Genomic DNA, 25,459 nt, shown 5'->3' on the forward strand with positions numbered 1-25,459 from the left:
CAATAAACTGACAAAGAATAAGGGACATTAAGCCAAGCATCAAACACTTTATGTTATTGGATCATATAGATGTAGGAGATCATTAAAAATGGTTGCTAAAGCTTCTCCTGCTTTATTCTGCAGATTTCATTAGGTAGATTCTGGCTTTTGACAAATATTCTGTGCCTGAGGTGATTTAGCACTATGATGTAAAATAAAACAAATTGAATTTGATTATAATTTCACATAAATGCATCTGAGTCAAGTCAGCATACATATTTTGACCAGCAGTATATCACCAGAGCTTCAGATAAAGCCTTTCCATTCCAGTTCCCAGAAAGCTTTTCACTGGAGAGTTTGAATGGGAAGTTCTGCTTAACAACAGAGCACAAAATCTGCATGCAGAATGTTCTCTTCTCATACCGACAATCCCCCCCAAAAAATCATTAATGCCATTTGACAATTGCAAAATAATTGCCACTGTACTTATCCATGACCACTGTACCATCAATATTCCTTATCAACCTTACATTAAAGGGACATACCTACACACTGCACCTCTTCCTGGAACCACTTCACATTTGCCACTGTTAGCACAAAGGTGGGCCTCCGTCTCACATATACTACGGCAAAGTGGGCCATCTTTTCTTACATAACCAGGTTTACAAAGACAAATTGCCTGCTTTGTCCAGTCATTCTTTAGGCACTGTGAGAATTCATCACATGCCAAGAACTTGCAAGGGTCCGCTTGATCCGCTGGAACAGAAGAGAAAAATCTTTTGAAATGTTTTCATTGATACAGGGTCACGTGGACCTGGTAAAATGGTATGGTTGCCAGAGAAAACATTTGTTCATCACAGCTACCTACCGGTGCTAATATGTGACTGAGGAGCAATAGAATGGAATGCCTTCTTTTTGGCTTTCACAAGTGGCAGTGATGCTTTTCTTCAGTAATTTGATACTGTATTGCCTTTATATTTGTTTTAAATAGTTATCAGCCATATTTCACAGCAAATGCCTTCTTGTGAAGAGGAGGTGAGCAGTGCCTGCTTCAGAAAACCTTTGGAAAGCATATCCTTGTATGGTAAGCACTGCAGTCACTTTACCCTTCTGGACCATCAGCCAAAATGGTTTCCCAGCTGGGCCATTCTAGTAGACCCACAATGCAACCAACCTAAAGCCCCCTTGATAAACTCATCAGGGTGTAAAGTACACAACATGTGCCATTGCAAAGAAATGTGGAACACAGATGCTGTTGGCCATGGTAGGCTTTGTTTTGTAATATGTAAGGTCCACCCTAATTGTGCTGAAATTATTGTCTCTCTATAACTAATATGATAGGTATTCATTCGTTCGGCATGCAACAAGAATTTGCCGCTTTTGTTGCAGTAATAAATAAAAAGAAAATAACCCCCTAGCTGTTTCAATTTCATATTCTTGTCATCTGTTGCCTAGTAATTAAATTCTTGAATGAATGCATTCATGTTAATGCTGCCTATATACTGTGACCATCCAATTAAAATGGCATTAATAACTATATGAAAGGCTATGGAGGGATAAAAAGTTGCAAGGCTGGTTTAGAAATCTGATAAACTGAAAGGCTATTGGAGGGTTGCAATAAATTCACTCTTTTGTCTAAGTGGCGCATCGTATTCTGTAATAGGCGAACTTTTCTAACAATAGTTCAATTTCATCCTACTGTGTTTCCGGACAATTTCCTTTTCATGGAACTATGGGCCATTTGTTTACATTAATGCAACAAGCCCAACAAGTAAGCTATTAGTAGAAATCTAAACTTATAGACGAAAGCAATGTTTTGTGCAGTGGGACAGGGAGGAAGGTAGAATAATTTGACACAGCACTCCTTGTGTTCCCCTGGATCATGAAATTGAAAAGAGCAATCTTAAGAGCTCAGGGTCATTTTAAAACTGTCTTCCAAAACTCATCAAGCAATCTTAGAATTGCTTTTGTTCTGGCAAATGCTCCCTGGAATTATTTTCCATCCTGGGCACCACAATGGAAGAAAGAGAAAAAGTGGAATGAGGAACAGAGCTCTCGAGAGTGTCAAATAATAAGGAACCTTGAAGAGTCCTTACTTAATTCACTGGCAGCAGCATAACATCTACAAGACAACAAGGCAGCATATCAGGAAAAAGGGAGGTCAACAGCCTGACCTGATTTATACTGTAAGTCTTGGGTGGTGCCTCATGTCAATAGAAGCAGATCTTCGGTTTTCAGTTCTTCTCCCACTTAGGAATATGTGCACTAAATCAGAACGTGCTATAGAAGAAGTAATTTTATTTCCCCTTGGTTTCAGCTTTGGTTGAGCTGTACCTTTTTCATTTTTCCTGGCAAGGGAAGGGAGATCCTTGCAATTCAGTTAATTAAACAATGAAGGCACAATACAGACTTCTAATCTCATTCCAGAAGAAGATGTCTGCAAGCCTTCATGGGTCTACCCTACCAAAAGAGATCATGTCCAGAACAGAGATGGTAGAAGGTAAAGAGAACCTACTTCAAACGTATCTCCCACCACTTTTTCTGCATTTTCGGTTTTTCACCTAGTAAAGAATCTGAAGACTGGAGACATCTTCAATCGTCAACTGGGTTTTATATTCTTAAAAACAGGGAAACTATTTGTTTATTCTTAGGAATAATTCTGACTTAAAACCATCACAGTAGCCCTAATTTAAAGGTCTGCTCACTCCTCTCTTGTTTCATTTCAGACTGTGACTACATGCAGATTTCATGATTTCAGCAGCATAACTTCTTTTCCTTGCCTCTTCTGCTTTACAATCTTGCCTGATTTTGCTAAACAATCACAGAGGCCCTTCAATGGCCAGAATTTTGAGAACTGATTGCACATCCATTTTATTCAGTGTCACCATATCTTTGAATGGACCTAAGCTGAGGACCTTCATGGATTACTACCTTGTCGTGGCGAAGGGGCTTGTGTAATTCAATGAAGCTATGAGCTATGTTGTGCAGGGCCACCCAAGATGGACAGGTCATAGCAGAGAGTTCTGACAAAACGTGATCCACTGGAGAAGGAAATGGCAACCCACTCCAGTATCTTTGCCATGAAAACCCTATGGACAGTACCAAAAGGCAAAACGATATGACACTGGAAGATGAGGCCCTCAGGTCGGAAGGTGTCCAATATGCTACTGGGGAAGAGCAGAGGGCTAGTACTAGTAGCGCCAGAAAGAATGAAGTGACTGGGCCAAAGCCAAAAGGACACTCAGCTGTGGATGTATCTGGTGGTGAAAGGAAAGTCCAATGCTGTAAAGATTTTTTCTCCATAGGAACCTGGAATGTAAGATCCATGAATCAAGGAAAGCTTTACGTGGTCAAACAAGAGATGACAAGACTGAACATCAACATCTTAGGAATCAGCGAACTAAAATGGACAGGAATGGGTGAATTTAATTCAGATGACCATCAGGTATACTAGTGCAGGTAAGAATCCCTCAGAAGAAATGGAGTAGCCTTCATAGTCAATAAAAGAGTAGGAAAAGCAATACTGGGATACAATCCCCAAAATGACAGAATGATCTCAGTTCGAATCCAAGGAAGACCATTCAATATCACAGTATTCCAAGTCTATGCCCCAACCACCAGTGCTGAAGAGGATGAAATTGACTGGTTCTGTGAAGCCCTACAGCACCTTATAGAACTAACACCAAAAAATGATGTCCTTATCATCATGTGGGATTGGAAAGCTAAAGTAGGAAGCCAAAAGATAATCAGAATAACAGGCACGTTTGGCCTTGGAGTACAAAATGAAGCAGGGCACAGGCTGACAGAATTTTGTCAAGAGAATACGATGGTCATAGCAAACATTCTTTTCCAACAACCCAAGAGATGGTTCTACACATGGATATCACCAGATGGTCAACACAGAAATCAGATTGACTATGTACTCTGCAGCCAAAGATGGAGAAGCTCTATACCAGGGGTGTCAAACTCAATTTCACTGAGGGCCGCATCAGCATTGCGGTTGGCCTCAGGGGGCCAGGTGGGTATGGACAGGGTGGGCATGGCCTGCTGGGTGGGCGTGGCTACAGTGCATATGGCCTACTGGGTGGGCATGGCCAGCACTACATCGTTCGCATCAAGGGTGCCTATGGGGGCCTGGGCAGGAGTGGGACAGATCTTAGGGTCTCTGGCAGAAGGAGGGTCTCTGGGCCAGGGCCAAGGCAGCGGGGGCCGTTCCCTCACTCTTTCCAGGATGCCTTCGCGGGCCGCATGAAACCACTTCGTGGGCCGGATCCGGCCCCCGGGCCTTGAGTTTGACATGTCTGCTCTATACAGTCAGTAAAAACAAGACCAGAGTTGACTGTGGCTCAGACCATGAGCTTCTCGTTGCAAAGTTTAGGCTTAAACTGAAGAAAGTAGGGAAAAGCACTAGGCCACTCAAGTATGAATTAAATCATATCCCTGTTGAATACACAGTAGAGGTGACAAATAGATTTAAGGAAATAGATCTGATAGACAGAGTGCCTGAAGAACTATGGACAGAGGTTCGCAACATTGTACAACAGGTAGCAACCAAAACCATCCCAAAGAAAAAGAAATGCAAGAAAGCAAAATGGCTGTCTGAGGAAGCTTTGCAAATAGCTGAGGAAAGGAGGGAAGCAAAAGGCAAAGGAGAAAAAGAAAGATACACCCAATTTAATGCAGAATTCCAGAGAATAGCTAGAAGAGATAGGAATGCCTTCTTAAATGAACAGTGCAAAGAAATAGAAGAAAACAATAGACTAGGGAGGACCAGAGATCTCTTTAAGAAAATTGGAGAGATGAACTGAATGTTTCATGCAAAAATGGGCATGATAAAGGACCAAAATGGCAGGGACCTAACAGAGGCAGAAGAGATTAAGAGGAGGTGGCAAAATTACACAGAAGAACTATACAAGAACGAGCTTAACGTCCCTGATCACCACGATGAGGTGGTCACTGACCTCGAGCCAGATATCCTAGAAATATGAAGTGAAGTGGGCCTTAGGAAAGCTGAGCAACAAAACTAGTGGGGGTGACAGTATTCCAGCTGAGCTATTCAAAATCTTAAAAGACAATGCAGTAAAAGTGGTACACTCAATTTGTCAGCAAATTTGGAAAACTCAAGAGTGGCCACAGGATTGGAAAAGATCAGTTTACATTCCAATTCCAAAGAAAGGCAGTGCCAAAGAATGTTCAAACTATCGCACCATTGCACTCATTTCACATGCTAGTAAAGTTATGCTTAAAATCCTACAAGCTAGATTCCAGCAGTATGTGGATCGAGAACTACCAGAAGTACAGGCAGGATTTCGAAGAGGCAGAGGAACTAGAGATCAAATTGCCAACGTACGCTGGATCATGGAGAAAGCTAGGGAGTTCCAGAAAAACATCTACTTCTGCTTCATTGACTATGCTAAAGCCTTTGATTGTGCGGATCACAACAAATTGTGGCAAGTTCTTAAAGAGATGGGCGTACCAGACCATCTTATTTGTCTCTTGAGAAACCTGTATGCAGGTCAAGAAGCAACAGTGAGAACTGGACACGGAACCACTGATTGGTTTAAAATTGGGAAAGGAGTCCGGGAAGGGTGTATATTGTTGCCATGCCTATTTAACTTATATGCAGAGCACATCATGAGAAATGCAGGGCTAGATGAATCAAAAGTTGGAATTAAGATTGCTGGGAGAAATATCAACAACCTAAGATATGCAGATGATACCACTCTAATGGCAGAAAGTGAAGAAGAACTAAAGAGCCTCTTGTTGCGGGTGAAGAAGGAGAGTGCAAAAGTTGGCTTGAAACTTAACATTAAGAATGAGGTGGCTGGATGGAGTCACTGAAGCAGTAGGCGTGAGCTTAAATGGACTCCAGAAGATGGTAGAGGACAGGAAGGCCTGGAGGAACGTTGTCCATAGGGTCGCGATGGGTCGGACACGACTTCGCAGCTAACAACAACAAGCTGAGGACTACCCATAGAACCTATCAATCTGGCATCCATGCAAACGAAATTAATTCCAACCTATTTGTTTATATTTGTATAGTTTGATTACTGCTTGTCTTGACACATTAAAATGAATGCTCTAACCTTGAATCCTCCAGTTAGAAAGGGAATACCTTTTAAAACCTGTCCTGCACTTCCTTATAGCATCCATATTCTAATTTAGAGTTTGCCAAATGAAGGAGATTCCAGCAATGTCATCAAAACAAACTTTCAGTCAAAATGTTGGCAATATCAGTAGAATCATGACACTGCTATGTCAACATATCACTGACAATTTTCTTCAACTGAACATAAACATGGTGTACAAGTGCTTTTGATCTCTGAAAGGATGAGAACAGAAGCTCATGGCAAGATGTATGCTATATTTTTATGATAAAAAAAATACAAGGGATTGAAAAAACAGAATTCCTACAATCCCTGGCATACATCTCTGTGTGAGCACACCAACATCTTTGGTTAAGTCTAATTATTGCCTGTTTTTTATACCATCTCTAGAAGCTTCACTGTACCATCAATCTATATGTTCTGTTTGCACAATCATGTTCCTTTGCTTTGTTCTTCCACTTTCTCAAACTGCAACCTATTTTCCCTAATTAAAATGGGCAGTGTATACATATATACAACTTCCTATTCAGCCCAAGCAGATAAACTGTATTTAATATGACTCATTGTATAGCAGTCTGCTAGCTCATAACATCATATATCTGAAGTGAAGGTCAAGGAAGAAAGTATTGCAGGCTCAGTGAATTGATCAATGGAACAGACGGTAACATCTGAACATATATCTGAGTTATAAGTTGTTGACTAGGTTAGTATCATCATTAACATTTTATCATCATATTGTATAGCTATTATTGCTTGTTAATGGAGTATTGCTTGTTATTATGAATTGGATATTTCCATCATTCGGGTTATAATGGCATTGTGTACTGCTAGGGCTGGTTTGATTTGGAGATATGAATGAATAAATAAATGTTTCTCAGTGCTATAATTCTGAGGGAAAAAAATTACATGCTTGTTAAGATTTACTTACTATCAAAGACAGGATCCTATAGAACAAAAGCAGCTGAACACAGTACAGATTAGGATGCAGCAACGTCCTGAGTGTTGAGAACAACCAGTGATGTTTCTATTGCATCACAAGAAAATGGAAACTTTTCAAGGTACTTCTAGATATGTTTCTGAAAACTACACTTCCCACAAATGTTTTCTAATGTTCCATAAGGTATCTGACCAGACAGTGGAGATAACAACAAAGACTGAGTAACTCTACCAACAATAAAATATCTCTTTGGCATCATGTTATTTTACAAGCTTCCTCAAAATATACTGTATTCCATGTGGTTTTACTATTTATTTATCTATGAAGAACAATGTATAGGGCTTATAGGAAAGCAATATGCTTCTGCTTTCTCTTCACTTTTTATACTACCTGGCTCTATTTCAAGGGAAGAGCTGTCAATTTCCAGGTTAAGACGCCGAGCTGCTGCATCGCAGAAGTCTTCCAACACACAGTGAACAGCCTCTGTGATGTTGTATGGCACTGACTCCATAAACCTCATTTTGCTATTCACAATCACACTTCCATTGCGGAAATTCAGTATTTCCAACTGTTTAAATCCTGTAAGATTGGATTGTAGGTATGGAACCAGCTGGAAAAAATGAAAGAAAATTATTCTATTAATGTCACATATGTTCACTATTTATTTTGAGAAATACAAATTTACTCTGTCTTACTGATGCTATTAGCTGACTTTACATCTAATACCAAGTCAAATGTCTGAATTAGCCTTTCAGTGGCAGCTCTCAGGATAGATCTTTTAAAATAATCAAGCAAGACAGATAGAGTGCTCTTTTGATGCAAATTTCATGCACACAATGCAATACAGTTAAAAAGAAATTAATGACATTTAAGTGTACTTAAATATAAATTATAGTTATATGAGTGTTTCCTTTAATTTCATATGGATTTTTCCCACAGTAAATTATACAGGTAGAAAGAATGACCTCTAGCTTTGTGAAATGCATAAGCAAAAAAATATTGAACTGAATAAGACTTTATCTGATCTAATAGAGACAATTCTTACATTTCTATATAATTCTGTTTGTCATTCCACAATGGTTGAGTTTCTATATTATATAAAATGTTATTCACATGTACCTTCAGGACAATGAACTAATGAACATTCAATTTTACCTGGGTTCTTATTTGCATTAGAACATAATATGAAGAATGTATTTTGGCACAGGACTAAATTAATAGTCATCTGTAAATTATTATGCTCTTTGAAATGTATGTACTTTACTGAACTATAAGTACAGTAAAACAAACACAATATTGACTGTTAGTGTTTTCAGGTCAAAATAGATACTATAACCTCAAACACATATTTCTTTGCATTAACTTGTATTCTCACACTTGAAAAAAGCAATAAATTCATCTTCTATCACTTTCCAGATTTTCTCTCTTCCTAGTGAATTTTGGCATCAGAACTGGAAATAAAATTGGCTTTAATGGTAGGGATCCAAGAAGTTGGAAAATGCATCCGAAAGTAGCATTTTTTAAAAAAAAATCTAAAAAATCTAAGCAAGTTAATATTGTGGAGGCGGGGAAGGGAAACCATAAGGCAATCCCATGGCTTTAAACTAATCCTGTTTAGTTCCTTCCTTCCTCCCTCCCTCCCTTCCTTCTGGGAAGCAGGGAGGGAGGGAGGGAGGGAGGGAGGGAGGGAGGAAGGAAGGAAGGAAGGAAGGAAGGAAGGAAGGAAGGAAGGAAGGAAGGAAGGAAGGAAGGGTAAATAAGGAGCAAGGATTAACCACTGCTGTACTGTTGCCAAGAAAACAGAAACATATCCATATTGTCACTAGGAGCCAAGATGAACCTGAGGAGGACTTATCTTTTAGGAGCAGTACATAGAAGTGAGGAAATAATACATGAAGGTTGAGATTGTAAGGAGAAGGAACCCTAGTTTTCTTCTGAAAGCATTTTCCCCTATCAATTCAATTTGTTTTTATTTGTTCTTTCTGATTTTAATGTGAGGCCTAATGTTTTAAGATTTCCCTTAAGTGTGGGGTGGGGGATTATCCACAAGTTCAATACCATCCTTTGTCACCTACCAGCTGTAGGAACTGTTGTTCAAGTGCTTTGTACTCAGGCGAACTCTGATTGAAGAGGTCATTGGAAAAGCGCATGTTGGTCACCCTCAAGCTGAAGAATACCACCAGCTCTTGGCCTTGGATTGCAGCTGTCATGGAGCTTGTGGTTATATACTTCAGGGAAGGTGCTGGAGTCATACCTGGCGTTTCTGGCAATGTATGGTAGCCACTTCCCTCCTCCTCCTCCTGTTCCGCCACTGGGCCCATCATGTCAGTGATAACCAAGTCAGTGGTAAGGTCCTGTACTCCCATTTCAAAACCAATTGAGGTTGCCCACATGGCGCTTGTTGCTTCAAAAAATTGGTCCATGTCAGTGGAAGGGCCACTGGAGGTATCTGCTGGCAATGAAATCAATTGATCTGTAGGCTGTAAAATATAATTTCTTGGAAGAACGGTGGACTGAATGACAGATATTGTGGTCAAGGGCAGCGAATCCTCCTCCCCCGAAGATTCCAGTTGTTCTGTAGTCTTTTCCTCTAAAAAGGAAGTAACAGAATAACAGAGTTGGAAGGATCTTGGAGGTCTTCTAGTCCAACCTCCTGCTCTAGCAGGAGACTCTATACAATTTCAGATAAAGGCTGTCCAGTCTCTTCTTGAAAACCTCCAATATTGGAGCACCCACAACCTCTGAAGGCAATCCATCCACTGGTTAATGGTTCTCACGGTCAGGAAATAAACTAGATGTGATTTTTTTTTAAAGTAAGTGATTTGTTTCCTACCTGACCGGATACAAACCCTTTCAGACTGATTTGGAAGCAATGCAAAAATATATTAATGGAGTCATATAAATGGGCAATAAGCTCATAAGAGGCAGAACAATTGGAGGTAATAGCCCAAAGAGAAGGAGGGAGAGTAAAAGTAGCTGAAGTGGGGCAATTGTTGCTCTCTCAGAATGAAAACCAAATAATTTCATTTGAGCTGAGTTTACACAACATGTTTAGTTTAAAATCCTGCTAACCGTATGCATGTGCATTGGTACACAACCTAGAGTTTGAAAGAGGTATCATTTTGGGTTCCTGGATTTGTGTCCTTAGGAGATCTTTAATACAGATACGAAAATAAGCTGTAAAAATGTATAAAACTCTTTTATACATAGTGTTTTGAGCTATTGTACAGGTAGTCCATGAGTTACACCCGTTCATTTAGTGACTGTTCAAACTGAAAAAAGTGACATGACGCATCCCCCATGGTCACATGATCAAAATTTGGGTGCTTAGCAATTGGCATGTAGTTCTGATTGTTGCACTGTCCCAGGGTCATATGATCATTATTTATAACTTTCCCAGTTGGTTTCCAACAAGCAAAATCAACAGGAGAAGCCATATTCATCTAACCACCATGATTCATTTAACAACTGCAGTCATTCATTTAACAACTGTGGCAAAAAAGGATGTAAAATGGGGTACAATGTAGCAACTGTCTTGCTTAGTAATAGAAATTTTGGGCTACATTGTGGTTATAAGTTGAGAATTACCTACACTCAATTCTCCAATTAGTCTACTTCCCATTCCTCTCCTAAGTCCTTTTTCTTCCTGTCTGTGGTAACACCTCCTGGGATTTGTAATACTACATAAAATCATGTTGGAAACTGGTTTTTGTACTCAAAGATTGTTTAGATTAAGGAAATACACAAGATTCACCACTGACTCCTTCCATTTGTAAAACAATCATTAACAATTGATTTCTATAATCCATAATCCACATAAAGGTTTTAGTTGATTTTTTCCTTTCCCAAAATATCCTCTTTTGCAAACATTGAGTTAATACAATTCTTATTGTTTTGATAGATAACGATTAAATATATATTTTTTCCCTATATTCCTAAAAATAATAATCACATCAATATAATTTTTCTTTTCTATCCAATTATTCTGATTGCCTTATCATAGATCCTGCTATAGTCCTTATTTTAATTTGTTTCTCCCACCAAATTCTAGGTATTCTTACCAGTTAAGATTTTCTCAAAAATTAATTACATTTAAAAATTTAACTCTATTTTTCCATATGAACCATCTCACACTTTTATATTTCTTAAGGAATAGATAAAACAATGGGGAAAAAAAGAAAGGAGAGCAAGAGTAAAGAAACATAAAAAATAACATACTACTTAAAATATAAATCCCTCCTGAGCTAATATATATTTATTTCCTAAATTTCTTATTCTTTTTAACCATAATTAAAATATGTTTAATCTTTAAACACTCCATTTAATAAATCTAGTCATCTAGTCCTTTAACTCTTATTCAAAACCTTTTTTTATCCATTATAATTTTCTTAAATTCAATCACATTTAAGTATCTAAAACATTTCCTTTATCTAAGTCATTTCAACTTTTTTATATTACTCATAACAAGAAAGAACAAAAAAAGGGAAAAAAGCATACTATATTATTTAGGGAATTCATCCCTCTTAGAATGACATATATATTTCTACTTTTCTATTTCTTTAACCATATTCAAACAAATGTTTCTTTTTAAGTATTCTCTCTGGTAAGTCCATCATCTATTTTCTTGGTTTCCACTTTAGTCTTTTTCCTTTGCCCAGTATCTTTCTTAATCAATGTATTTTGCTGAATCAAAAAGTTTTCCTGTATGTTCGTAAATGTTGCTGTAGATATAAAAAGTAAATCAAGTGAAGTGTCTTTGTACGTGGCTTCTGCCTTTTAACATTTGTTGAAAATCTTTTTCTTTTTCTTTCTCTCTGCTTCTCTTATCATTTCCTTTCTCGCCGATGTTCCTGGCATCTCTACAATCCATTTTATCCAATCTGTTTTCTTGTTCTCAGATTTATTTTGTAGTCTTAAGCCGGATAAGTTGGTTTTTTCAATTCTTGTGAATTTTTCCCCACTAGGGTTAAATCATGTTTCCTTGTTTTGTTAAGTTCCATCCTTAAATCTCTATTCTTAATTCTATATCCATTTATCTGTTTTATCTGCTCCTTCTCTGTTGTTGTTTTTTTGGGAATATTTTTGTTGTAGAGTTAACTTAGAAATAGATTGATTTATATTTTTAAAGTTATTTTGGATTTCTTTGTGGTTTAAAGTCATTGCTGTTTGAATTAATTGCAGTATACTATATATCTCCTCCTGTGAAATATTTATGCTTTCTTGATATATTCTTTCTACATGTCTCTGACCCATGATGGCCAAGAATTTGAGTTTTTCTCTTCCTTTCTTTTCTCTGCAAATAGCTTTACAGTCCCAATTAAATAGATATTTATAATCCAATAGTTCAAAAAAGATTTTTTTTCCTGAAATTTATAATTCTCTCTTTGTCTACAGCCCAGATTTTTGTCTTTTTTGTCACAGCTGTTCTTTGTTGTTAAAACTTTGAAGGTCACAAACACAGATTAGCTTTTCTCAGGTTTTGCCAAGTCTTATATTAAAGTCATAGCTATCATAGTCTTCATCCACCACTAGGTGTCAGCTACTATTTGTTTTTCAATTTCATATATTTTGATCCTCCATAAAAAGATTAATTCACCGCTTCCATTAGTATAAGGGTGAGGCAGAAATCCCCTCCTTCCCTTTCAGAGGCATTTTGCTTCTTGGGGATCTTTTCCAGGAAATTAAATGTAGAATAGAAAAGAGAAGATTGAATTCCTCACCCAGTTTCAAGCACGCTGTTCACAGTTGTGCTGGATAGTGCTTTTGGACTTCGGTTGCTAGTAGCTTGGGCTGGTCGATGCAATACGGCTAGCCTTTCTCCTGTTGGGTTAGAAGGCTTTCCCCAAGTCAAATGGAATGGCTGCCACCATTCCAGAATCACTGGAACACCCTTCTTTCTTCATCACCTCTCTGGGGTGACTTAGACTCATTTAGGGTCCCCAGGCAGGGCGAAATTAGATGCGAGGGTGCAGAGAATCTGCAAGCCGACAACCGGTTGCTACTGCACAAAGCCGGAAGTCCCAAGATTTATAATATTATTATTTAATTACTGGTATAGGATTATATCTTAAATGTGATTATTGAAGAGTTGAATTTTGCTGCCAATGCACGATAATGTACACAATCTACCTTCTATTTTCTTATATACCAGCTGTTTTTAACCTCAAGTAATTTTCATAATCTCCTTTCTGTGTTGAGCTTCTGAAATCTCTTCTCTATGGAATTCAATATCAATATGGAATTCAATGTCTTGTGTTTATTCAGAAATAATTTTCTCCTAAATTTATATTTGCTTATTAATTATGCTTCTATCTTGCTGCAATCATAATAACCTATTCTGATATAAAAAACTTCCTTTATAATCACTTGTCATCAATATACTACGAATTACTATTTTCTTTATTAAAATGTCACGTATTCAGGAATTTTACTTCCAATTTGTTGACATCTTCCTCTGTTACAACACATTCACCTTTATCCAGCTTTGTCATCTGATATCTTATGCTGCACAGGATAAGCAATATTACAGACTTCTTTAATCTTTCTGGGGGAAGGCATATTTAATGATTAATGTATTAATTCCATTTTTTCTGGTAAATGGAGACTTCTTAATCTTGACATAATCCAGACTGTACTGCTGTGAAGAGAAATGGGTTGAGCTCTAGGTGAGGTTGGGAAGATCATTTATACAGAGTCCACCCATACAACTCGTTCCTGATTATATCTTCCCAAACAATCTCCTCAGGGCCATAATACACCGCTGCCATCAGCAAAGCAAATTTGTGCTGTAAGTGAAGATTCTAATCTGAAATCAGAAGATACTATGTAAAACAAAACAGCCAAATTTCTTTAAATAGTAGTGGCATTTCCAGTTCACAATTATATTGGAGAAATCATAGAAGAGACAAAGGATGAGGTGATTTTCCTTTGTTGAAGCTGTATTTCTAAGCTTTGGTGACAGAAGTACAGGGTATTTCGGTGTGCTTGTATTTTAGGCAGCTTATGGAATTAATGTTTCCTAATGAGGATTATAAAGTAAGAGCAGTCTCACTGAAGTCTATAGAAGCACCAACACAATGTGAGTCTAATTAGATAGCTACAAAAAAATGAGGGCAATTACAGCAAGTCAGTCTGCTGTAGTTAAATGAAACAGGTTGAGTTTTCTGTTTATCAAATTCTAAATCCATATGTAAATTCACTTATGCTGAATGCTGCTTAATAACAAAAAAATCTATAGACTGCAATCCAACATAGAATTAAAGCTGATTTTCTTTCTTTTTTTAAATTTTTTTTATTATTTTTTTGAATTAAAGCTGATTTTCTACATTATTTAGGAATAAGCCCCACCAAACTCAATGGACTTATATCTAAATTGGGCTTTATCAGGTTATGATGGTAAATATACTATGCTAGATTCTAGCTTTTTTGGTGGGCCCAAAAGCAGCACAGCTATATTTCATTTGGGATATGTAGGCAAATTTTCAATAATTCACAAATTATTTTGCTGGAATCCTAAGTAGTAAGGAAGAATATTCCTTACTGTCTTTAAATATCTTTTTCCCCTGGCTTTTGGGGTGCAGTTTCTGCTCTTTAGCATGTACAACTCAGTCCATTGGTATCTACTTGTACTACCAACTTGCCATTTCTTGAGCATTTTTACTGAGAGGTTCAATTTATGCTTATTTTATTTATTTATTTATTTATTTTAATTCCATTTATATCCCGCCCTTCTCCGAAGACTCAGGGCGGCTTACAAGCTTAGCAGTAGCCTTCATTCTATGTATATGCCTGCTTGTTAGGGCTTTCACACACACCCCCAAAGCGGCATTATTACAAAGTCAGCTTATTGCCCCCAACAATCTGGGTCCTCATTTTACCTACCTCAGAAGGATGGAAGGCTGAGTCAACCTTGAGCCTGGTGGGACTCGAACCTGCACTAATTGCAGGCAGCTGGTGTTACTTAAGGAGGCATTAGCCCACTGCTCCACCAAGGCTTAAGATTTCAGCCTGTGTTAAATTCTAATATCTAAGTCAACTTTTTACAAAAAAATGCATAAATTGGTAATCATCAAAATTCAACTCCATTTAAAAACCGATTACATGTCAAACTAAATAAATTGTTGATTACTGGAATGCAGAGAACATGCATATTTTTATTATATAAATAGTAAGTGGAGATGGAAAACATGAGCTAATCATCAACTAGATTTGGGGCACAGGAAAAAAGGAGGTGAAGTTCCCTTCCCTGCCATGTTCTTGACCAGAAACTTCTTTCAGAAGTTAATAGCTAAAGGGAACTGTCCATCAGTACCATTAGGAACTTTTTTTTTGAAGCACAAAACAAAATAACTCCTGAGAAGTGGGGTTTTTTGGCAGCCTTCTCCTTTAGCTTCCATTACTCTTTAGACTGATCAGGTTTCCCATAGCTGTATTTTACATATGAGATTTTTTATACAAATGGATGGTTGTGTATAAATACACATCCATTAAATTGCTCCCTTTGCACTAAAGGAATAGGACTCAAGAAGTAGTGGATGGCGTGCAGTGGTGATGGGCCAAGCAAAGAGTACAAATCTGTCCTTAGGTATCTGCGTAGAGGGCGAGAAAAAAAAAACCTTAACATTTTGCTGTATGGTTTTAACTGTCCTTTGGATTCTTTGAAGAGAAAGATGAACACACTTTGTGGCCTGGCTCTGACCCACTCACGTCACTTCTGGAAGCCTTTGGCTTAGCTGCACAGAGGTCAAAGAGAGCTAAGACAACTTAGAACTGAGCAACAGAGAAATATATACTGAAGGGCAAATTTTATGCTCTGTGAATACCTTTTAACAAGCTGAAACTTTAAAGAATACCTTGCACATCCTTGGCTTTCAAACTATATACATTGCTAATGCAATTCTGAATAGCAGATGTAGTTGTCATTTTGTGTGATAAGCTATTTGTCCTCAGAGGAAATAGAAGGATTTACCTCCAAAGCTTTTGAAATATTGAGATTACATGTATATTTGTGAGTGAGAATAGTAATTGGCAGCCTTTTAAAATTACGTTTTAGGAGCTCAATATTTAACAATATGGTTTATCTGTAATGGGGGAAGTAAGAGTCCATATTAAAGCTTAAAAAAGAAAGCTTAAAACATGGATTTCTGTTGTTGTGGGCACTGTGTTATGTGATTGACTGGATGGACCAAGCCTTTGATTAGCTAATTTAATACTGAGTAATTTAGACTCTGTAGTATAAGGCTTACGAAAACTAACAAAGTTTAACCCGTACAGAAGTGACAAGGAAGAATAAATCAAGATTCCTACAAAAACAAAGAACAAAGGTAGCAAAGAATTATTACTTTTTAAAAAAGCATTAACCCAACTGGTTTGAGTGCAATGGTTGTTTTCTCTAATGTTTATCTAATATGTATTCCTTTCAATGTATGCAGAACCACCAGCTATGGCATACTCTAATTGGCTTGAGTACATTTTAATATATTAAAATATATAAAAAATAGAATCTTGCTGTGCAATACTGACTACATTTTTAAAAATCTTTCCATATGTTGAAGATTAGTTTGTAATGTCCATTCCCAGGACTGAAAATCTAAATGTAATTAGCATAAAAATGTTTTTGCTGGAAAAAGTCACTGTGAATTTGAAAACTTCCCAGAGAAATCCAGAATAGACCACTAATTTTAAAAGTCCTATTGGTTTAACATAAGTACATGTTAAACCAAAGTGCAGAACATATAGACTGACTATATGCATTAGTCTAATATCAAGTTTCATATCATCAAAATATAAAATACTAATCAAAGGAAAGTCATAAGTGGACTTATGTTTTTATGTTTAATGTACTGACTTCATGACATTTTTAACACACCTGTAGCAAGAAACAATATTTGCAGGCAGTGAACAATACTTGCAATAGAAACAGTAAGAGTGATTATCAACTTGTGAAAATGGCCTGCCCTACCTTGTACCCTACCTTGTACATCCAAAATATTTTTCAAAGATACCTTCAGATTATTCAGGATTAGATACTCAGAGCCACACTTTCTTCCAAAACAAATTTCCAAACAGAAATTTCATTATCGTCTAGGTTGTTGCTGGTAGGCTAATGTATGCTGTATGATCTTGACATGTGAAACCAGCATATTCACAGAATGGGAAACTCTCTGCCCAGTAAACAACTGACATTGTTCTCATCATGGACATGTCAAGAGTCAATTGCACAATTTCTAATCAGAGGAGGAATCAATGACACATCTTGATGCACTTTCAATTTATGTGCCATTACTGCCACTGGCCAGGGTGAATATGTGTCAAATGTTCTTACAACTCAAAACGTATTGATTTCTGGAAGTCAATATCAGTCTGTCTAGATGTTTGGAATATGCCAAACATATGAATTGACTAGATAGACATTCCAGAGAAAGCACAAGCATTTAAATCTCCAATGCAAAGTTCTAAATACGCACAGCTGTCACTGATTTTGGAGATTATGGAGGGGTGTAATTCGCACAGGGAAGGAAAGGCTCTTATTTGTATGTTTTGTTTCTTAGCAGTGTTATCAGGTATGCCTTCACACAGAGACTCATTCATTCATTCATTCATTCATTCATTCATTCATTCATTCATTCATTCGTAGAATTTATTTAAATGCCAATTTCATCCTTGCAATTATAGGTGCCTTGTGACAAAAAAACCCACAACATAAAACCCAGCATAACTTATTATATATTTTTTAGAAATGTGGAAAAGCCACCAAAATAAATCTATCTCATTATCAAAATTCTATACAGGGCAGGTTCCACTGCCCCCCTGGCTCCAGTGTTTTAGGGGAAAACCAGATCTTCAAGGTTTTACAGACTAAAAGACTAAAGACTAAAAGGGATGGAGCCATCCTTATATCAGGGGAAGAAGCTGTTCATAAGGCAGCTATATCTTAGAAAAATAAATACATTTGCAGAGATTAATAAAAGAAATTTATGTATCATTTATGTAATGACAACAAGGACAAACATTAACTAAACCAATATTAAATGTTTATTTTTAGGAGAATTATTCCAAAAGAATGTGTTTAAACTTTACCTAAGCCTGTTGAAAAATGAATTAGAATAAATTCTCATGAATCATAGCAAAATTTATTAAAATAAAAATATTTTAAATTTTAAAAAATACACCTTCATTTTAGTCAACCAAAAATAGCTGATATTTCTCCATACTTGTTCAGCTAATAAAAATATTGCCAAGAAATTACTGTTTTCTTTATTTTAAGGTACCTCATATTTTTCTTATTTCCCTCTCCTTCCACCATATTCTCATCATTCTAAATAATAGTATTTAAGCTACTTAAGTAAATGTTTTAAATTTGGGATTAGAAACCACTCACCATTGTTTAAAATAATGTCCAAAAAGGAAATTAAGTATTGTTTGTGACTGATCTTGGGCTCATAAGAGAGTCTCTTTAGGCAATTATTTTCATTTGAATGTCATTTTATCCTTATTTATTTCTTTGAATAACATAATTGAACTGAACAGAAATAAAATTGGACATAATTTAAAAAAATGAGAAGAAGGAAAAAAAAGGTCCTTTCTGCAAACTGTTTCTGAAGTAACTGCATTGTGGAAGAGCCATTGCCAGTCTAAAACATTCAAAACATAAAATGGAAGTGAGCTGTTCAAACTAAAATGTGTTCTAAATTATTTCAGAAATAACAGAATAATACATAAATTTTGAATGTGACAATCCATAATTGGCTGAAGGGAAAAAGAAGACATTTTCACACAAGTAAATGGACACTTAAGAGAGTTCTCATTTCTGCTGGTACAGGTAAAATAAAGGGATCTGTTACTCAGCTAAGAATCTAACAACTTACCTTGCTCAGGGAGGATGCCGGAAATTGGATTTTTTGTCATTTCGTCTTCCATCCTCTGACTAGTGATTTCTTTAAGTGTTGAAGGAAAGAGAATCCCTGTGGTATCCAAGACAGTAGAAGACATGGTGGAGACTGGGTAATCTACTTCAATAAAGGATTTTGTCACTGTTGCTACATTTGCATAAATGAAAGGCATTTCAGAGGTCTATAAAAAAGAGGAGAAAAATAGTGGCAATCTTCATTTATACTTTACTGTGGCCAAAAGTACAGTAAGTTTTATTTCTACTTTAATTATATGCTACAATTTTTAAAATACTCTCCTAAAAAGTAAATATCAGGCTATGAGTCTATCCATGAATATTTCTAAAGGATCATAAATCTATCCTGATTTGCTGTTGTTATAAATAAACCAAGGAGTATAAATGTGTGAAATTCTTAGAACTCAACCAAGACCTTTTGGCTATGGCACAAGAAGGCCTTGTGTACAAGGTAGAAAACTGAGAATTAAATTAAAATTATTACAGGATGCAAAGGAAAGAGGAGGGCTCAGCCTCCTGAATTGGGGAAAATATTATCAGGCGGCAATATCGGTATGGATAAAGGATTGGATACACTTAAGGAACAGAAGACTACTAGCATTAGAAGGCCATGACATGCAAATAGGGTGGCATGCCATAATGTGGGACGGGAAATATAAGGCTCATCAGTACTTCCAGAATCATCATATTAGACGGGCACTATTAGACGTGTGGATAAAAATAATAAAAAATAATAATTATATAGAAATCCCCAATTGGCTATCCATATTAGAGATATTCATGCACCCCAAATTCATAAACATAGGAAGAGTAATCACATATAAAGATATCTTAGACAAGAATGGAGACTTGAAAACAAGGAAAAGACTATTAGAAGACAGTATAGAGCTGGAATGGTGGGCTTACTTACAAATACAGCAGGGGTGTCAAACTCAATTTCATTGAGGGACGCATCAGCATTGCGGTTCCCCTCAGGGGGCCGGGTGGGTGTGGCCTGGGTGGGCGTGGCCTACTGGGTGGGCGTGGCTAAAGTGTGTATGGCCTACTGGGTGGGCGTGGCCAGCTCTACATCGTTGGCATCAAGGGTGCCTATGGGGGCCTGGGCAGGAGTGGGACAGATCTGAGGGTCTCTGGCAGAAGGAGGGTCTCTGGGCCAGGGCCAAGGCAGTGGGGGCCGTTCCCTCACTGTTTCCAGGATGGCTTCGCGGGCCGCATGAAACCACTTCGCGGGCCAGATCTGGCCCCCGGGCCTTGTGTTTGACATGTCTGAAATACAATCATGATACAGAAAAGACAAAAAAGAACCAGGGATAAAATTAGAGCATACACAATTAGATAAAATCCTTCTAGGAACAGAAGACCAAGTGATAAAAAAGATATACCAATATTTATTAGAACAAGATATGTTAGAAGAACAGGTAAAAGATACAATGTTAACCTGGAGCAAAAATTTCGGTTACAGTATAGACCAAGATAATCGTCAGTCACTATGGGATAGAAACAGGAGGTTAACGCTAGCCACCTCCTATAAAGAAAATTTATACAAGATGTTTTATAGATGGCATCTTCCCCCAACAAGGCTAGCAAAAATAGATTTAAAAAATCTCACTGACATGATGGGAATGCAGAAAGCTACATGTGGTGGGAATGTCCAAAAGTGCAAAATTTTTGGCACCGGATAAAAAATTGGTTGGAAGAAATATTATTACAAAAAATGATTTAAAACCAGAAACCTTCTTATTAGGGATTATTAATGATAAACTCAGCAAAGCATCTTTTTACTTACTATTGCATATTTTAACCACAGCAAGGTTGGCCTACGCCCAAAAATGAAAAAGAAAGGAAACCCCTACTGAGTATTATGAAATTTGGAAAAATTTGTACGATTGGTTAGAGATAAGGAGGAACGCTGAGATGACTATTGATTGATTAGTTGATAACATAAAGACTTCTTACTATCACCTATATCAGGACACAATTGAAAGATATTTAAGTACAACGTAGACGACTGAAAGATAGTTTACCAGAAAATTTACAGATGTTATATGTACATTTTGTTATACTTTTTCCTGTCATAGAATATATGTTAATTTTCTGTTTTTCTTTTTGTCACAAAAGGTAATACTAGTAGCAGTGCCGTAGCCAGGGAAGTTGAATCATGTCCACTTTTGTTTTTAATTGTACATTTAATAAAAAAAAATTCAAAACAAAAGAAAAAAGAAGAAGGCCTTGGTGCAACCATTGTTAAATCTCACATCTCAAGGTAGTCCAGTCATCTTATCTCCAGTCAATAGTGGAGGTAGCTTAAAGTTTAGCAGCTTCCCTTTCATTGATTTTCCCCTTCTTGTCTCAACACATTTCTTCCCAAGGATACAACTGTGAAGTTTTGATTGCTAAAGCAGGAATTGGCCTGGCTCCTTTTGGCCATTTTAGGCTGCTGCAGATATGCTCTTTCACTTAAAATCTGTAGCTGGAGTTTTCCACCGCCATTACTTTTTTGGCAATGGAAGATTCTGGCTCTTTCAAATTGTACTTCCAGAAGCCCTGTTGAATGGATTGGTTTTAAGGTATTGGAGATCTAGTAGTCAAAGAGCGATATCTCATCTTCTCCACTTCCAACCTTGACAATGAAACTCCAAGGTGTCAGAACTTCAGATGCTGGCCTTGGATCACCCCTTCTTTTCTTACCACCCTATCATCCTAGTGATGCTCTTTTGTTTTATTGTGTTCACCCTCCTCAAAACACCAAAATCATATTTTTTGGTACCGGGTTTTGGTAGATTTCTAAGTCTACCTAAAGCTATTCTTCCGTCCTTCAGCCTCGGCCTCAGTGTACAGTAAGAAAATGACTAGGGTATGTACTTTGGCTGGTTGATAACCTAGCAAACAAATTACTGCCAAGTACTTTTCTTAACTGCCCTGTATTTATGTCTGTGCTGAATTGAGACTTGAAAGGTTGCTAATGTTATTTACCATTAAGGTTTTGTTGTGGAGACTTCCGGTTTGCTGCGCGGCTGCCATGGACATGTGAAAGAGGACTTTTGTCTTCCCCATCCAATTTTGCATCGCTGAGGGATCCTGAAAAGGGTTAAAAGTCACCCTGTAGAGGCGACCAGCAAGGAGGGGGCTCTCACTGGATTGCAGGAGAGTGGCAACTCTCCCGTTAGAGCTGGCAAATCCCTCCAAACCAGTGGATGTTGACTGGCCAAAGAAATATGGCTCGTTCCTAGGCTGCTAACAGCCAAAGTCGCATTTACCATCTGGCAACTCTAAAGCAGTGTGGAAGAGACTGGGTGAGATCTACCTCTCTTACATCCTAATTATTTATTTACCTGCATAAGCTACTAAAGTACTTTCCCCCCTGTGGTTCAGGAAGGGAGATTTTAGCCCTCCCTCCAGAAACAGTGGTGATTGATTACCCAGGGGAGCTTAAAACATTGGAAAAATACTGGGATCCTAATTGGAGCTCTACTTCCTAAAACTGGTGGATTATAAGATTTGTAATTTTCTACTCTTTATTTTTCTCTGATTTTTACTCCTTATTTTTATTGAAGATCTGTGTTTTTTCTTTTAAAATAGAAGGGAAAAAACCTGAAAAGATCCAAATAACTCTGGGGTGACATCTGGTGGCTAAACCTGAGATTGTAACCTGCTATCCTTTAAGAGAGACTTGTTGACAGCTTTGAAAATAGATAATATATAAGCAACCTTGAAACATCAGCTGCAAGGAACTCAGCTCAGCTCTTCACTTAGTGGACTCTCTGACTGTAAGCTTTAAGTTTAATATACAGTACTATAATGGAAGAAGAACAGGAATGGATTTTTCCTACAGAGGAAGAACAGGAACAAACTCTTTGTATGTTAAAAGTGATTGTCCAAACTCTCCTTACAATTGGGGATGATATAAGAAGCAGCAGGAAAAAACAAGAAAACAGCCTGGATATGCAAACTCAAATTATGACTTTAACTAAAGAAACATCTATACAGAATTCTACAGAGAAAGTAGAACAATCAAATGCTATGATAGAAGACTTAGCTACTCAACAAATACAGATAATGGAAAATACAGAAAAGAAATTGATAATAGAGAACAAGGAAAGGACTTTTCTTATAAACCAGAAGGAATCTGAAGAACAAAAAGAAAAACAGATGACAGAGAAGATAAACACTTCAGGACAACCACATTGAAATGGAAAAACAAGGAGATGACCTGCTAGAGCAGCTAGTCCTCTTAAGAAAAGAACAACTGGATGGTCTTTTCAACACCAAACAATAGCCACAACAACACAAGGAGATCTATTTGATGATTTAAAAGCAAAGACACGAAAGGTGATCTGGCAAATTAAAAAAGCTAGAATAAGACTGAAAAGGATTGGGGTTTTGACTTACACATAAGATTTAAAATAGACTATATCCAAATAGATAGAACATGTATTCTGAATATAAGATATTGTAATGACTTGAGACAAAGAAAATTTTGGTTATATAAAATCTAGAAGCATAAATATTGAAATAAGAATATTATATTGTTTTACTAGTTTGTTAAGGTAGATGGTAAGAATCTATATATAAGGTGTGTATTTTAAATATTAGATTGTGTGAGGAATTGTAATAAAGGAATTGTGGTTAATTAAAAATTTGGAAAAATATTAAACATTAAATTAAAACATTAAGAGAAAATTAATTATTAGGTCACTGATTGGCTAAAAGTTTGAATGTTTAAAATAATTAAGATTTGAATTCAAGATATTGTTATGAGTTGAGATAAAGGATAAGTAAAACTTAGAAGTATAAACACTAATAATTAAATTTGTATATTGGTTTGTGGTATAAATGCTAATAGTTTAAAAAAAAAATACTAGCCTCAAATATGAGATAGGAGACATAAAGAGGAAAAAAAAGAGGAAATACTAAGTGTGGAAATAAAAGAAATGTTGGCTATTAAATTTCAGGTTCTAAGATATTTGAGAATTACTAGAAAAATAACAATATTACTTTGTGTTATCAATTGGTTGATGCAGATGGTGAGAATCATGTATAGATAAGAGATGTATACGGACTGTGGGGGAATCATGATAGAAATTGGGGTCATTTAAAATTTGGAAATGATAAAGATTAAATGTTAAATTCAAAATATCAATGGGAAATTAAAGTTAAGAAAAATTTGTTAGGTTATGGATTGTCTAAAAGATGGATTGTCAAATTAATTAAGATATGTATAAACTGAAGATTATTGATGAATGCTAGAAAGTTATTTTTTTGTTGTTTCATTGATAAAATAAGAACTGTGTTGGTTCAAATATGAGACAGTATATATTACGGGGGAAAGAGAGGGAATTAGTGGTTGTAATACTTTGAGATTTGTATTGATGATATTTAAATGTAATGGAATTATTGTACCCAGCCGCCATATTACTTTTCAAATATGTAAATGTAATATTGGAAAATTAATAAAAAAGTTGGGAAAAAAATAAAGTTTTGTTTTGGAACAAACACAATAAAAGTTACTCACCAACTCAGCTCCAGCTCCAGCATCTGTTACCATTGGCTGCATATCATTATTTATATCACTAGACGGCCTGATGATTTCTGCAAAATGAGACAAATTAAATGGTCATATTTTTTGTCAAATTTACCTAACTATGACCTACCAAAACTGACCAAAGTGTTTCAATTATTATATAGGATTCTGTGTTATAAACACAGTATTATAGTAAAATGGCTGTTTTCCCCTTTGTTTTCGGTATTAGCTGAATCTGTAAAGAGATGCTTCTTAATTTGTGTAACTAAAACCTTTTTAAGGCTCTGATCAGAGATATCGGCATCTTTGCATTTCACCATGACATCCTGGAGCTTCTGACTATCTGATTATCTCCTAACAATAAGTCAGTCAATTTGGACTCCTCTTTCAGTGGAAATGAAGGCAGGAATATCTTCAAGATCCCTTCTTCCCTCAAAAAACTGTTTCTTGGGATTCTCTGTCCTCCACTATGATTCTCTGACAGAAACAGAAGGGACTCAGAGCACAGCTATTTCCCAGAACACCAGGAATCTGTAGCTGAATTGGGGGAGGAGTATGGTGAGGTTAACATCAGGCACAAAGAACCTGAACAATACTGGAGTTGATAAAGAGTAGTATTTTATTTACGAGGACAATTCGGAAATAGACCTCTGTTTGGTTATCAATGACAGACACATGCAGATACAGAACTTTTATTATACACATTAGAAAACTATAAGATTACATTACTTTTTGACTTAATCACCATTCAAATTGAGGCACTATTGTGAACCAACACCACACCGGAAGTCAGCAGGCCCCGACGCTTTTTATGGATGGCTCGTCAGTTTTTGTAACGTTTCACAGTAGACTTCTGAACTGATGATCGAACCATGCTCCATGAACTTCACTAGCAGTACTCCTTTGGCATCTTCACATTTGGTGGGATTTTCTATGGCACCACTTCCGGTGTGCTGTTGCTTCATGATAATGCTTGCCCGCACACCGCTAGATGCACCCAAGAATCTTTG

The 25,459-nt window shown here is 36.8% G+C and overlaps 1 protein-coding gene across 1 annotated transcript in view; it reads right to left on the reverse strand.

Moving 5' to 3' along the window:
- Positions 1 to 505: 505 nt before the first annotated feature.
- IMPG1 (interphotoreceptor matrix proteoglycan 1) overlaps positions 506 to 25,459 on the reverse strand; it is a gene marked incomplete at both ends in the record, with an annotated part of 96,390 nt that continues 71,436 nt past the window's right edge. Inside the window, 5 exons of the mRNA XM_083372897.1 lie at positions 506 to 735; positions 7,414 to 7,633; positions 9,099 to 9,613; positions 18,891 to 19,095; positions 24,441 to 24,517. Coding sequence (XP_083229023.1) covers positions 506 to 735; positions 7,414 to 7,633; positions 9,099 to 9,613; positions 18,891 to 19,095; positions 24,441 to 24,517 — 1,247 coding nt within the window. The remainder of the gene's footprint in view (positions 736 to 7,413; positions 7,634 to 9,098; positions 9,614 to 18,890; positions 19,096 to 24,440; positions 24,518 to 25,459) is intronic.

This window comes from Vipera ursinii (genome assembly GCF_947247035.1).
Source record: "Vipera ursinii genome assembly, chromosome: 1".
NCBI classification, from domain to species: Eukaryota; Metazoa; Chordata; class Lepidosauria; order Squamata; family Viperidae; genus Vipera; species Vipera ursinii.